The following is a 14,722-nucleotide window of genomic DNA, read 5'->3' on the forward strand; positions in this document are numbered from 1 at the left end:
GATTTTTCTTGTGCAAGTGTAATCAAATCCTAGCTTACAAGGTGTTTGTTGGTGGCTTGAGGGTATACAAGCTTGAGGCACTTCTCTCTTGAAGGCTAGCTATTCAACCATCATCTTCTTCATCCTCCTTGCGTCTTGAAAGGTTGTATTACATAAACACCCTATGGTTGTTGATTTTGGTAAGTATGTAATTTCGTATATGGATCCGGGGCTTGGGTTTTCATATATAAAATCGGTTTTATATTAATCTAAATAACAAGATTTTAAAACTAATTAATCCGCTGCGTTTTTCATATAAATGGGTTTATATGACTTTGATAATCTTGTTAAAACCCAACAATCTCCTCTATCGAAATGCCTGTGAACAATGGGAGTTTGCACCACTTAGCAATCTAAGACCGTAGTTTCCAGCTAGAGGGCAGCCGATAAACAAATGGGTGATTCAGGTGTTGTACCATAGAGATCGCAAGTAGCTACTCGGTGTCCAATACCGCCTTTTACCAATTCGATCTTGGTAGGTAACCTGTTCACAGGCGGTCACGCGCTCTCCAGGCAAAACAATTAAATCTTAATTAACCCATTTATGATTATAAGCTCCTTGGCTGTATTATTTTGTTTTGATCATTCATTTTACATAGACTACTGTGAAGTCAAACAATCTTCAGTTGACCGTGAAATGTCATTTGATTGGTTAAAACTACTTATCGCTTCTTGCATTAATGTGTGTGTTCTCTTTCTTTTCTTTTCATTTTTTTTCTTCTTTTTTTTTCGGAAGGGGGGAGAGGGGGTTGTGTATTGTTTGAATCCTTGTTTGTAACTATTTCATGCACACCCCTAAATTTGTCAACCAATAGGATCATTTCATGATGATCATACTTTACGTTGCGTGGGTGGCTTTCAAAGGTTATGGCAAAATATCATAGAACTCGGCTACAGGGATTTAGGGTGTTTCTTATAAACTTATGATTTTTTTAAAAGAAGGTTTAAAAAAAATGTTTGGATTAGTTTATGTGTTGAGGGAAACCAAAATAACTAAAATTGACACTATTTTTTAAAATGAATGTAATGTGTTTTGAGGGTTAGAGCATTCTCATTCAACCTCATATCCCTAAATCCAAAATTACACTAAAACTCACTATATTTTCTCTCTACTTTTCAATTAAATAATATTTTTTAATACATTTATCATTACCATTTCTCTCACTCACTCATAACAACTTTCAAAATATATTAAAAAATTATAATGGGTGAACAATAACTTTTCAAATATTCAAAAAAATCACTACATTTTCTAAAATATAAAAATTTTTCACTCACAACACCCTAAATCACTCTCTAAATTATAAAAACACTCCTCACCATAATATTACATTACATTGGATGAGAATGCTATTAGAGAAGTGTAAAAGGCTGAACGGTGTGGGTTTCATTACCGCCCAAACTGCCTAGCTGGCCATCGGCACCGCCGGCAAACACCACCCCGATCATTTTGGTGCCGCCAGCGGTGAAAAATTTGTGGGATTTTTGCCGACCATTTCACCTCTCAAATCTTCCAGTCTCCCTTTTATTTTCAACACATTCGACCAAAATTAACAATAATAACCAGATAATGATCAACAAACTCACCAACAATGGCCTGATTACAACAGATTTGAAGCAAACACGGTTGCGATCTTCGTTCAGTACCTGGGTTTGACAGTTCGATCGGTTTCGGCTCTTGTTGAGAGGGAATCAATAGTTTTTTTTGGTTGATTTTAGGGTTTGCAGATTTGTGATTTGGGGATATTATGCAGCTTGGATTTTGAATACAATTTTAACTTTTGGATTGGAAAGGACACTGTGCAGCTTGGATTGAGTTGGGTTTTAATGGAATTATAATTATTATTTTAATATAACGATAATAATAATTATTATTATTATTTTAATTGAAGATAGGGAGAAGCAAATTGGGAACCATTTCCTTGATATTACAAGGAAGAGTGGTGTGAAGTGAGGTATGATATGACGCTGACGTGACAATATAAATTGAGAAGTAAAAAGGAATCCATACCTTAGACTATAAGGTCTTATGGTTCGCTAAACACCTTATGCACTTTATTAACTTTTCAAAAAGTTTATAAATTATAAGTTGATGAAAATAAGGTATCCCAAACACCCCCTTACACGCTTAACATTGTGCCACCCTCTTAAAGTTATTTTTACATGAATTTGTGATCTATTAAAGTCCACTGATTTATTTAAAACACGTGTATTTATAAAATCATTTTAAAATACAGGTGCTCATAAAATCAACCAACGATACGCAACGCACACTTGTCACATATGCAAATGCTATGTAGATGATTTATTAGTTAACTACATGGATGTCATTCAGCATTTCTTGTTAGCCAACACCTTGTCAATTTGTTTTAATACTTGGCATACAAATTAACAAAACTGTATATGATCAAATAATATTTACATCATCATTTTTACACATTTTATTATGTCAAAATAAGAAACCCTCCCAAAAACTAATAATTTCACTTTAGCAAAGGTTATAATTCTCTAAAGATCCAAAAAGAACAAATGTCTATAAAAAGTACAAAAATCTCAAATATATATATAAATAATTCACTGAAAACGAACAAAACAATAAATCTAAAATCATGGTCAAAATTTTGATTAGATGCATCAATCCTCATTACTTATGATTACTGTGTAGAAGAATAGGTGTCTTTATTTGGTTGATGAGAGTACCTGCCACCATCGTTCTGGTCGACTCGTTGATACACCTCTGAGTTCCGCCCCTTTGACCGGTTAGAATACTCGCCTTGGTATCTAAACTCATTTCTACCAAAACTCCGGCCACCATAATAACCACCACGACCCCTGAAACCACTGCCTCTTCCAGATGAGTACCGCCCTCTTCCAACGCCACCGGTACCACCGCCAATGCCAACTGCGAAACCAAGTTAACAGAGGCTTGAATGGCCCTGATAAATAATATTATAGGATACAAAAATAATAAAAAGGACTTGTGGTTACCGCGTGTGGTAGTTCTCTTTTCTTCAACTGCCACTTGGCGGTTGCCAATTGTGATAGAAGGTGCCTGGAAAATTCATAGATACCATAAAATGAAAAAAACCAATTCGTAAGTCGTAACTAAAATAACCGAATCCAAACAAAAATTGATTGTTTGCTTTTATGTATTTGTAAAAACTGAACTTTTGGTTTTGCATTTAGTTAAAACCGAGCCTAGCTGAATTTATGGATTTGTGTTTCTTATTTTAAAGTTTAAGTAACTTATAAGAATTTAATAAAAAATGTATCCAAATGCAAATAATCAATTAGTCCATTAATTAACAAAAAGATTTAGCCCAAATTCAGTATTCTGAGCCAGTTATTTTATTGCCCAAACCAAATGGTAAAACTGAAAACCAAACAGTTTCAGAAAACGAAAAGGCCGAAGAAATTTTGACCCGTTTGTTTATAATAGCGGGCCAAATAATAAGACCTGTTTGCTTATAATAGCGGGCCAAATAATAAGACGGGTCATACCTTGATAGCACTATGCATGGAATCCAATGACTCAAATTCCACAAATCCAAAACAAAATCCCTGATGCTGAAAATAAGAAAACATATTTTAAAAACAAATTGCATCAAACATGTGACAGTATCATAAACAAACCTTATTACTTCTAACTTGGATACCATTAGTTTTAATGGCCCCAAACTTTTTGAATACTTCCTCCAATTGTGTGGCAGTTGCATTCATAGGTAAATTCTTTACATATATAGAGTGACCTTCACCTAAATCCACCGAAATAACATTATTAGTACTTACATTTATAAATTCAAACACGGTCCCTGTAGTTTGACCATATTGAAAATTTGGTCCCCGTATTTTAAAAATTGCAAACTTAGTCCAAACACTTGTGAGAGAAGGTTGCAAATGTAGTCACCACAGTCAATCTCAATTAGTTTTTAACAAAAAGTGATGTCATGTGAGGGTAATTGTGTCTTTTAAAATTGTTAAAATTTGAAAAGACGCAATTAGTCTTTACAGGGACCATGTGTATCATTTTATCTAATTTTTAAATGAACGTATAAGTGTTATCGTTACCATTGTCAAGAATGTTGTTGGTTTCAGGCCCATTAACGACCACAGGGGCTAATGTTTCAGGCTCTGGAGAAGGCTTAGCGGGCCTGGATTTCTGGTGATCAGTGTTAGCTGGGGCCCATTTTAAGCTGCCCGTTTGACCATGGCCCGAACCAGTTGACCCGGTAATCTTGGTTACCCTGACAATTGAAGCATATGATTTCTTCTCCTCTAGGGTTGCAGATGAATCAGGTTTCTGAATCGGGCCCGTTTCGTTTGGGCCTGCTTGAACCGGAGCAGGTTTATCCGCAACTTCTTCCTCGAGACTTGACCCTGACCCTGATTTATCCTCCGGGTCAATAACTTCGGGCCCGATAGTGACATCTTCGGTTGTCAAGTGCGTTGTGGTCTCGTCTGTGGGATTATTATCTGAAACATAAGTCACTTCTGAAAACATAATTAATATGTGTATGTATTTACATGTTATATTTCCCTTCAAGATGATAATATTTTTTGTTCTCGGATGCTATGTTTTAGTTAATTATTTACCCGTTAATCATCACAAACGAATTGACAGTTTAAATTTAAGCCCAAAATATTTCTTTATCTAACTAACATACGAGTCATTTTAGATAAATAGTCAATATTTCATTTGGATCGGTTGGGCTCAAACCGAACCAAAAACCGAAAATTCGGTTTTTAGGTTTTTCAAAACCGTTCGGTTTTCGGTTTTCACAATGGGCTCGGTTCGGTTTCCATATATTAAGGTTTCACCATTTTAGCCAAAAAAAATGGCTCAAAATAATGAATTTGGCCTTGAATCATTAGGCATAAAAATTTTATTAATTAATGATTAATTGATTATTACACATTTGAACCTAATACTTTTGAGATTTATTAATTTCTTATGAATTACTCAAAATCGGTTTTTTCAGTTTATGTTTAATAGCAAAACCAAGACCGAACCAAAAAATCAGTTTTCAGAAAGTTAAACGAAACCGTCAGTTACTGACTGAGTTCAGTCATTTCAGTTTGGCTGTGTCAAATCCTGGTTACGCTTTGGTTATATAGGTTTCGTGCACACCCCTATTAGTAGGGGTGGAAATTTCACCTATTTAAACTTTAAAGGTCACCCAAAGTGTATTTGATGCATAAAAGCTCGTATCATTTTATCCAAATGTTAGTCATTATTAGAAATAATATTGTTTTGTAACCATATATGACACTAAGTATTTATTTTGAACACACCTGAACTTTGTATGGGTCGATCTGCTGGCGCGCGGTCTACAATATTCTCAACAGGCGTAACAACTTTCTCAAGTGGTGCACTTTCCTCAACATACCTAAAAACATCATTTTGAACAAAGTAACCCTTTTCTTGCGGTGCAAGAAAGAACGTTTGAGCAAATTTCCTTTTAATATTATCTTTTCCCGTTAAGCATCCGGTCACCAAAACAATAACCCCTGACTGATGCGAATCATGTGCATCAGCGGTTTTAATCTCTGCTTTACAGTTCTTGTAATCAAGTGACTGAATCTTCTCATCAATTGCCTGGTTTAACTGCTTTGTTACAACTTAACCATGGGATTATAAGATAATAATGAGTTACTTAGGGCCAACAAAAGAAACTCACTTGCATAGTTGTTACTGAACTCATGAAACCGTTTGCATCTGGTCTGCTTAAGATGCTTGAATCCTGATAAAACTTATGAACCAGTTCGGGAGATTGATGAAGAATATGATAGTATTCCTCTACAAATGCATTGCCAACAACTTGTGCACTCGGAAGAACAGTTGCAGGATTTTCTGCTTGCATTGCCATCTGTAAAACACATTAGCAATGAATTGTAGAAATATATAAAAAGTAATACTTGTAACATTTATAACAAAAACTATAAAAGATAGTGGTAATTTCACACAATAATAACCAAGTGTTCCACTAAAGCCACTCGAATTTTGTTAGGTGTTCCAATTAGACGTGTAAACAAACCGATCTTCAAGTGCACCGTTCAGTGGGAAGTTCGTTTATTTAATAAGCGAGCCAACATCAACACAAAATTTAGTTCATTTAGCTGAATGAACATGAACACATGCCTCATTCATTCATTTAAACTCGTTTATTTTTGTTCGTTTACATTCGTTGAAGTTTGTTTTAGTCTAGTTTTAATAACTTTTTAGGCCCAACACATGTTCTTCACGTTACTTTTAACTGGTTTTAGCTCAATTAGTTGGTTCATCTATTTTATATTATGCCTGTTTACGTTTCTGAACCATTAAAGTTAAATGAACAAACACGAACATTCTCCGTGGTGATTATATAATATAATAATAATAATAATAGTAAATAATCACTGAATAAAAATTGGGGATTATTGTGTGAATAGTAATAATAATAATAATAATAATAAATAAGCAATAAATGTCGGAAACATATAAAATTCATTAACAGCGTATTGAAAGGCAGGCCTCCATTTTCCATAAACAGAAGGTGTTGATTACAATTGCTAGGGTTTAGCGACAATGATGAAGCCCTAATTAATCAATGATTTGAATCAAGGAGTAAACAATTATTATTATTATTATTATTATTACCTGGTTGGAATTGATGGGTGCGTTTATTGATGGAGATCGAACAGAGAATGTACAGAAACAACAAAGATTCGGAATGAATTTATTTATGAAAAGGAGATCAATTTTTTAGTTTACTGAAAAGGAGGAGGCTTCTTCTGTTGTTAGAACTTGGAACAAGTAACTTTCACTTTACCCCTCTATACTTTACTTATTTGCTTTCTTAGTAAAACATTACCATTATGATGAATGCATAGGAATAACAAAAAATAAAAAAAATTAACTTGAAAGGAATAGCAGGTAATAGAATTGATAAATAATTAATAATTGTGGGTTTACGTACTTATATGATATTAGATGATGCTTAGACCATCCGTAGTCATGTCAAGTTGTGGCGTTTTGGGGTGAAAACGTCGACCCCCCCCCCCCGCCTTTTTGGCTTGGCGTTTTGAGCCAAGCGTTTCCCAGAAAACGCGATCATGACACAGGGGAGGGGGGAGAGGGGAATGTATGTAATTATTGTAGGAGAGTTGTGACGTTTTATCCACTACACCACTTTTTGCAAAACTCTCCACTACTGATGGGGATGTCATATGACGCAAAATGCCTAAAAGAGAGACGTTTTAACTACACACGGTCTTAGAGATTTTAAATTTAATTTTTCTTTATTTGTTGTCTATTAACAAATTGTTGATAGGTGTTTTGCCAAATATACCTATTCCATTGGCTTCTCCATATTCGGATAGAGAAATGGACATCACCATTTGTGATTGTAACTTCTAGCACCTATGAGTGGAGAATGAGTTATTTTTTATTTTAGAAAAACTTTTATTCATTTGTACAACTTAAGGAATATTTTGCAAGATAATAGTATAGATAAATGCAATGGCGGAGCCAGAAACTTTTTTCTATGGGTTCGGAATTTAAGATGCTTGATTTTTTTTCCGTGTCAAAGTTTTTGCGCTTGAATAGGTCGGGTCGGATTGGGTTGATCATTCGGTTAGATAGATAAAATGCAATATCACTATTATAACAAAAATATGTTGTTAACATTCAATAAAATACAAATTCATTAAATATAAAAATATTACATATTATAATTTTTCCTTACGAGTTTTCATGATTTGAAAAATATCTTCGATCGCGGCTTTGAAAAAGAATTCATTCTCAATACAACAAATGCAAGCATCATTTATATAATCGTCACCTAAATAATATGCAAATCCGACTTCACATGCTTCATTGAAGAAAAACACTTCTCAAACAATAGATCAACATGTATTGGTTGGTTGAAACCTTGAGGCGAACGACAAAGAAAATTGTTGATCGGTTGCTGAGTCGATGGCCGATGTTTTTATTTGTTTATTAACTAAACTTTTTATAATCAATGGGTTTGAATATACTTTTCTAAAACGATAATGGGTTCGCTCGCCGAAAAAGAATGAGTTCACTCGTTAATTCAATATTATAGGTTATATATAAAACCAAAAAAAGGATCGGGTTCGGTCAAACATGGTGGTGATAGTATGGCTCCGCCACTGGATAAATGATAGAAATGTGTCATCACAAACAACACAAATTTATAGTGGTTCGACTAGATGCTATTAATTCCGTCTTACATTCACACTTGATTCTCGACCAAGATATCAACTTCTCTCTAAACTCCATAAATATAACTTTTTACAACTTGTCACTAACCTTGGTAGTGATCATCGCATCTCTTTAATCAAGGTAAAAATCACTTCCTTTTTTTTCTCTCTTATTATTTTGAAAGGAATCACTAATAGAGAAAAGATTTGAAATGTATGAATTACTTGTGAGGTTTAATCTTGAGAGTGAGTTTGTATGCATATTATCTCAAGAACGTATTACAAGTATTAAGTGTTTTTGCCAGAGGTGAAGTGAGTAGTAGGAACTTCCATAGAGACACTAAAACTCGCCACAACTTACGGTCGATCCATAACAATGTTATCCATTATAATAAGAGAATTGATTTTGTACATAGCATCGGGCTTTAAACAGTAGACAAATCAAACAATGTTTGACTTGAACGAATGAAAAGAGACCAAACCCAAATAAAGAGCATTTTTACACAAGGGATACATGTGTTCCCTTTCTACGTGAGTAGCATGACCTCAAGCTTTAGACACTAGACAAATCAAGCAGGGTTTGACTTGAAAGAACGAAAAGAGATCAAACCCAAATGAAAAGCATTTTTACACAAGGGATATAGGTGTTTTCAGTTAACTTCTTCGCCCAACTACCATATATATGGATTGTTGTTAAATTTTTTCTTTTTGAAAATGCCAAATATATTAAAAATAAAAAGGGAAGCTTCTTGCTAGAAGCAGGAAGCCCAACATACAAGAAAAAAGACGAGATACAACCCGAAAATGTAAGAAATGTTTTGCTGAGCTACAGCTTGTATATTATTGAAATGTAACGTTAGATTTATGAACTTTTGCCCCGTGGTGAATTGACCTTAAATGCAAGGTTTCAAAAACCATCAAAATATAACATCAACCTATGAATTCATGTACATAAATGTTTTAACTTCCTTTACATGAGTAACACAGACACCTTACACCTTTACATACAAAACTGAAATTAAACATGTAGAAATCGATCGATAACAAAGTATCTAAAAGAACCCGATCGAATTCACACTACCTCGAAAACAACTGTCTGCAACGTCTTCCAGGCTTAATTCTTCTACCATCAACAGCCTCACCCAAAACAACTTCACTGACCAAATCTTTAAAGATTAATCTTTCAACATCCAATGTAATAACCGGTATTTCACCATCATAATCGGTCCAGCTTTCTAAATGGTTCAACATTTCCTCCCACAGAACACTATTCAGTTCATCATCTACCTCTTCTAAACTCGCATATTCTTTCTTCTCGTTAACTTGTTGCAACTCTTCTACCTCCAAACATAAATCCCTCAAAAGCTTTTGTGCGTTAAACGTCCTTTTTACAACTTTAAATGACTTTTGAATAGGTACTGATAAGCCTAACTTTCGTTCAAGAATCTCATTAACAGAATCAAAAACAAGCTTCCTATGAGTCTTTTCCCTTCTGACTTGTTTTGTTGAACTGTTGAATTTCGTTTGTTCTAGTACAAAAAACAACTCAGGGTTGATCGGGTGGCCCGAACAGTGGAACTGGAAAGTTGTGAGGTCTCTAAGTAGGAGCCCCGAAGCTAATAGAATCTCTGAAATATACATGTCATCGGGTTTTGTGTTTTCACATATAGATGCAATGCGATGCGTGTGTGATTCATTGTGGCCTGAATTGAGCCTTGTGAGTTTTTGAACCAAATGCTCGATGTCTTGTAGCTTTTTGCGGTTAATTTCAGATGTAATACCCGACGATATTGTGTCGGGAATGACATCATCCGGATCATCATCTGTGAATTCAATACCAGAGTGAGTTTTATCAATAGCGGTTCCAATAATACCGATGCCCGTACTGATGTTATTCGGTCGGAATCGGCTCGGTACCGAGAAAAAAAAACACAACTGCAAAAACCATAAAAACGAAAACCAGTACATGTTCTAATAATACCGATATTGGTGCCAGTTTTTTGGTCGGAATCGATTCGGTTTGTCAAGGTAATGTTATTGTTACCCGTATAGCTTATGATACCAAAAAAATACTCTATTTTAAATACAACTCCATTAACAACAAAATTTACACTGGAATGTCAAGAAAAAAAATTAAACAAGTTGCGTATTCAGTTTTCTAGAAAAGTTAACGAATGCAACTTATTAAAGAAAAATCAAATTGGATAACAAATGGGTTAAATGCGTATATTATTTTTTTCAAAAAAATATATATATTTGGTTTAAAAGTCTTAACGCGTAATAGAAGTATTTGGTTTAAAAGAAAACGGGTCAATGTGTCTTACTCTTAACGGGTCGAAAGAATGATGATTTTATTTACCTTGCAGTGTCTTCAACTTATGTTTCACGGGTGAAGGCGACCCATCTGCATACACTCCATCATCAAGAACAGAAACTGGACTAGGATATTGTGGGTCAAGTAAAGTTGATTTCTAGAAAAAAGATAATTAAAAAGTAATTAGACATTTGAAATTTGATAAATGTAACTAAAGGTGTCAGTTTTGACCCGTTTACTTAAGTATGGCTTGATTTGGGTCACATTAGCAATTTTAAACTAATAACATACAGAAAGTATTTGTGAGTCAACCCAGCCCACTTTGACCCGAGCCTGTTTTGACCCATTACCGAACCCGTTTTGCATGTCAGTTAATTGAACCTACCTCTTGTGTTGAGATAGGACTCTGCATATTATCAGTTCCTTCAGAAAATTCAGGAACATTGACCACTTCATGAGACTGTTGACTTTTTCTATAACTCAACTCCTTTGACTCGCCTTTGATCTCCCGGTGTTGACCATAGTTTGACTTTCTACCAGAAGAACTCGATTCTGAACACGGTTTGACTGACCGCTTTCTAACTTTAACAGAATCCACTGGCGCTGTTGGCGGCTGAGACCGCCTCTCTAACTCGGGCTTTTTCGAGCTGACTGATCCGGACCTCTTTCCTGAAAATGTAACATTTTCTTTGGTCAAACCCGGTGTTGTTCTTGTATATCTTCCCCCACCTTTGACTTCAGTTTGGTCAACCGTGTTCTCTTTACGTGTACTTTTAACAACATTATTTCTAAAAATCTTTCGGTCACCAATAGAGAACTCATTAACGGGCCCACTCGATCTTTCAACAACCTTTGTGGGCCTCATAATAACAACAGACGATTCATAAGCCCTGAAACTGTTTGATCCCCCACGGTTTTGACGGTCTAAAAGCCGTTCATTCTGAACAGAAACGGGCCGGGCTCGTTCTTTCCGGGTTTCTATCAACTGCATGGCCTCTAATATCTGTTTGAGAGCTCTAAGATCCTTTCCAGATTCTGTAAATTCAAGATCCTTCAATCGTTTATCAACTTCACTATAAACAGACAGTAACGGGCTTTGTAGTTCAGTTGTTGATTTCATAGCCTGATAAACGGGCCCAACACCAGCCCGTTGCTTCCATGGTGCGGGCTCGATTGGAAACTTTGGTATGGGCTTCATATCATAGTTATGTGTTTTGAGAGGCCTGACACCATCAGTTGCATTTTGACGGGCCCGAAAGCCCAATTCCTTCTGTTGGGCTGATGAAGATTTATGCATTTTGATTGGCTCGAAAACGTCAGTTGCATTTTTATTTGCCAGAAAACCTGATTCCTTCTGATTGGCTGATGAAGATGTATGCCTCTTAATTGGCCCGAAAACGTCGGTTGCGTTTTGACGGGCCCGAAAGCCCGATTCTTTCAGGCCAGATGATGAAGAATCAGGCAAAGGTTCCAAGCCCATTAACTTGGCTACAACACTAGGTGACCGTGACTGAATCGGGCCTCGGCCCGCAAAGATGGCATCATCACCTTCCGGGCTTCTTAAACTCACTTTTCTTGAACGGTTTGTTTCCCGGCCATCATAAGACAACCTAGGACAATCTTTAGGTACCGATAAAACCGACCCGTCTCTTAACTGATAAGATTTAGACCTTAAAAGTTCTCTAGGTTCATTATAGTCAACCACATATCTGTACATTGAATCTTTGACCACATCTCGAAGGTCAACACTTTGACGAGACTGGCGCGTTGAGGAGTCCCGTGAAGGAGTTTCTGGGAACATAATTTGATCTGGTTCTGGATGACTTGTTTTGTTAATATTACAGTCCAAAGATGAGAATGAAGATGAACGAGACATTGATGAGAACGAGTCTCGTGATGATTCGGTTGATGTTCGGTTCTTGTCTGGTATAATGTTGTTTGAGTATTTTTCCTAAAATAGCAAATACCGATTAGATTGTTAATATTCGACCAGATTATTGTAACAGTATTTTTATAATCATATGTTCATATTTCATGTATTGGTAAATTATAAGAAATGGACAATGCGGACCAAAAATGTTTGCAGTCGGGGTGTGCATGAAACAGAAAAACAGCTGACCCATAACCAAGCCCAACTGAAAACCGCTTATTTGGTTTTATGTTTTTCTGAAACCGAATTTACAGTTCGGTTTTGGTTTTGCATGTACAGAAACCAAAAAACCGAACCGGACTATTAAAAATAGAAGAAACTAACTTTTTTAGTCAATATATGAATTATAATTTTTATTTTAAATTTTAAGTACTTAATACAAGAATAAATAATGGTGTACCTCAAAATTTGAAGACCAACTGTTTAATACTCAACTAATCATTAATTAACAAAAACATTTTGACACAAAGTTTAATCATCACGGGCCATTTAATTAAAATCTAAACCGAACCCATTGTGAAAACCGAAAAAGATGAAACCTAAAAGCCAAAACAAAACGGTTTTCAAAAGACTTGGGTTTGAGCCCAAACCGACCCATGCTGCCCATCCCTAATTTGCAGGTCAACGCAACCAGATCTAACAGGTTTGGACCTGTACTAAAAACAACAAATTTCAACCCAAGCCCTTTTTGACCCGTTATCCAACTCGCCAGTTTTACTACGGGCAATTAATTATTGATGAAATTTTAAAAGTTTAGCATAACACTGGAGTATTCAAACTTTTTGTGATAAGTTTTTCCATACCGTAATGTATGGTCTTTGGTATGAACTAGTTGACTCGCGTTCAGGCGTTGAATAGTCAAAATGTTGACTACCTACACAAGATAAAGTAAAGTCAGATTACGGTTAAGGTTCCACAAGCCGCTGAAATGAGTTCAATCAAAGTTCGTTTGTTCTATTAGCGAGGGATATTCGCGTCCATTTACAATACAACACAATCATATCATGCAACTTTGTTGTTTTACCATATACGACACAACATTTATGGTAAAACAACAAAATTGTACTAGTAAAAAGTAAAAACTAAAAACATGAACTTTTTTAAACCACCAAAACTATAAAGAAAGTTTTAGTTACAATATAGGAATGACAACTTGAAATCCACTATAATTTTGTTTGATTACTACATGTTATGAATGCAAAGAAATTAGATAATATTAAGAGTTAACTACCTGGAGGGAGGCTGTTGGGAGTGTGACCGGAGAGCCGCCTTCCATGGTGGCGGTCAAACGGTTGAAAGGCACCTATTTGTTTTTGCATATCAGGGTTATCATTTGTCAGTGAATGCAAAATCTTTGCAGCCATTTGAGACAAAAACACAACCCTAGAACTCAAAGGCAATTAAAAAACTGAGAAGTGGGTATTGGTGAGAAATGAATGGTGGATTGATTCATGATGATAATTAAAGAAAACAATATTAAATAATCCAAGGAAATGGTGTTTGTTAATGGTTCCATGTGGGCAGTAGGGATGATGTGGGTCTGGTTTTGTCTGCATGAACATGTGATGTGTCAGATGGGTTTGAGAGAGAAAAAGAGAAAGAAACACAAGTCAAAAGAGTTTGCTGCATTCAATACTATTGGCTGACAACGGGATGCTTCACAGTAATATTAAAAACAAAGTTTTTAAGGTTACATTTGGATTTATTGTAAAAAAAAGAAGAATGCATTTTTATTATATAAAGGTAAAAGTTACGAATTTATATTACTTACTTTAGATGTTTCTGGGTTTTAATTATTTTTTTAATTTAAGTAAAAAAATTGTCATTAGGCGCTCACCCATTCTAAATGGTCTTTATTGCTTTTGTAGACAAGGGTTATACCACACGGAGCGGACCCCAGGTGGTTAGACGTTCTAGTGAAGGGTTCATCTGATTTAGAATGGTGATGTATGGTCTTGAATTTCGGATGGAAATGAATAGGCTAAGTGTGGAATCAAATGCAACGGCTATACAAATATATTTATTTTGAAAAACATTTGAGCCTTTGAAGCGCTTTAAATTTTAATTTAAAATATTTTCTAACAAACTGTAAAGACTGATTTAAAAGTTAATTATTATATTCACTATAAGTATAATATACTCAAAAATTTTAACGAACCCATCTCAATAAGTAAAAGATAGATCATTTTGTCAGTTCTAAATCAAGTATTCAAGATTGTAAATCGAAAGAACATCTA

General features: G+C 35.2%; 2 protein-coding genes across 3 annotated transcripts; both read right to left on the reverse strand.

The window, feature by feature from the left end:
• Nucleotides 1–2,420: 2,420 nt before the first annotated feature.
• On the reverse strand, nt 2,421–6,748 carry LOC143603470 (nuclear transport factor 2-like). 2 transcript variants are annotated; one of them, XM_077080252.1, is made up of 8 exons: nt 6,677–6,748; nt 5,718–5,906; nt 5,332–5,635; nt 4,108–4,512; nt 3,673–3,794; nt 3,541–3,606; nt 3,028–3,091; nt 2,421–2,941 (listed from the first exon to the last, which is right to left on the reverse strand). In XM_077080252.1, exons 2-8 carry the CDS (start codon nt 5,904–5,906, stop codon nt 2,694–2,696), a joined length of 1,398 nt encoding a protein of 465 aa, XP_076936367.1. In that variant the 5' UTR covers nt 6,677–6,748; the 3' UTR covers nt 2,421–2,693. The 2 variants fall into 2 exon arrangements, with proteins under 2 accessions (XP_076936367.1, XP_076936366.1); XM_077080251.1 differs by having other exon boundaries at nt 4,108–4,530.
• Nucleotides 6,749–9,134: 2,386 nt separating this feature from the next.
• LOC143603469 (protein LONGIFOLIA 1-like) lies at nt 9,135–14,079 on the reverse strand. Its single transcript, XM_077080250.1, has 5 exons — nt 13,717–14,079; nt 13,289–13,359; nt 10,941–12,506; nt 10,601–10,712; nt 9,135–10,064 (listed from the first exon to the last, which is right to left on the reverse strand). The coding sequence occupies exons 1-5, from the start codon at nt 13,847–13,849 to the stop codon at nt 9,319–9,321; spliced, it is 2,628 nt and encodes an 875-aa protein (XP_076936365.1). The 5' UTR covers nt 13,850–14,079; the 3' UTR covers nt 9,135–9,318.
• Between the last annotated feature and the right edge of the window lie 643 nt (nt 14,080–14,722).

This window comes from Bidens hawaiensis, unplaced genomic scaffold (assembly GCF_021521415.1).
Source record: "Bidens hawaiensis isolate Kalapana, Puna unplaced genomic scaffold, B.hawaiensis_p1.1 tig00062001_1, whole genome shotgun sequence".
NCBI classification, from domain to species: Eukaryota; Viridiplantae; Streptophyta; class Magnoliopsida; order Asterales; family Asteraceae; genus Bidens; species Bidens hawaiensis.

Coding starts and splice junctions, on each gene's coding strand:
- LOC143603470 (XM_077080251.1), bottom strand. CDS start 5,906: ATGGCAATGCAAGCAGAAAATCCTGCAACTGTTCTTCCGAGTGCACAA. Junction 5,636..5,717: donor GTTCAGTAACAACTATGCAA/GTGAGTTTCTTT, acceptor CAGTTAAACCAG/GCAATTGATGAGAAGATTCA. Junction 3,795..4,107: donor CAACAACATTCTTGACAATG/GTAACGATAACA, acceptor CGGTGGATTTAG/GTGAAGGTCACTCTATATAT.
- LOC143603469 (XM_077080250.1), bottom strand. CDS start 13,849: ATGGCTGCAAAGATTTTGCATTCACTGACAAATGATAACCCTGATATG. Junction 13,360..13,716: donor TCCCAACAGCCTCCCTCCAG/GTAGTTAACTCT, acceptor TATCTTGTGTAG/GTAGTCAACATTTTGACTAT. Junction 10,065..10,600: donor TAAGTTGAAGACACTGCAAG/GTAAATAAAATC, acceptor TTGAATTCACAG/ATGATGATCCGGATGATGTC.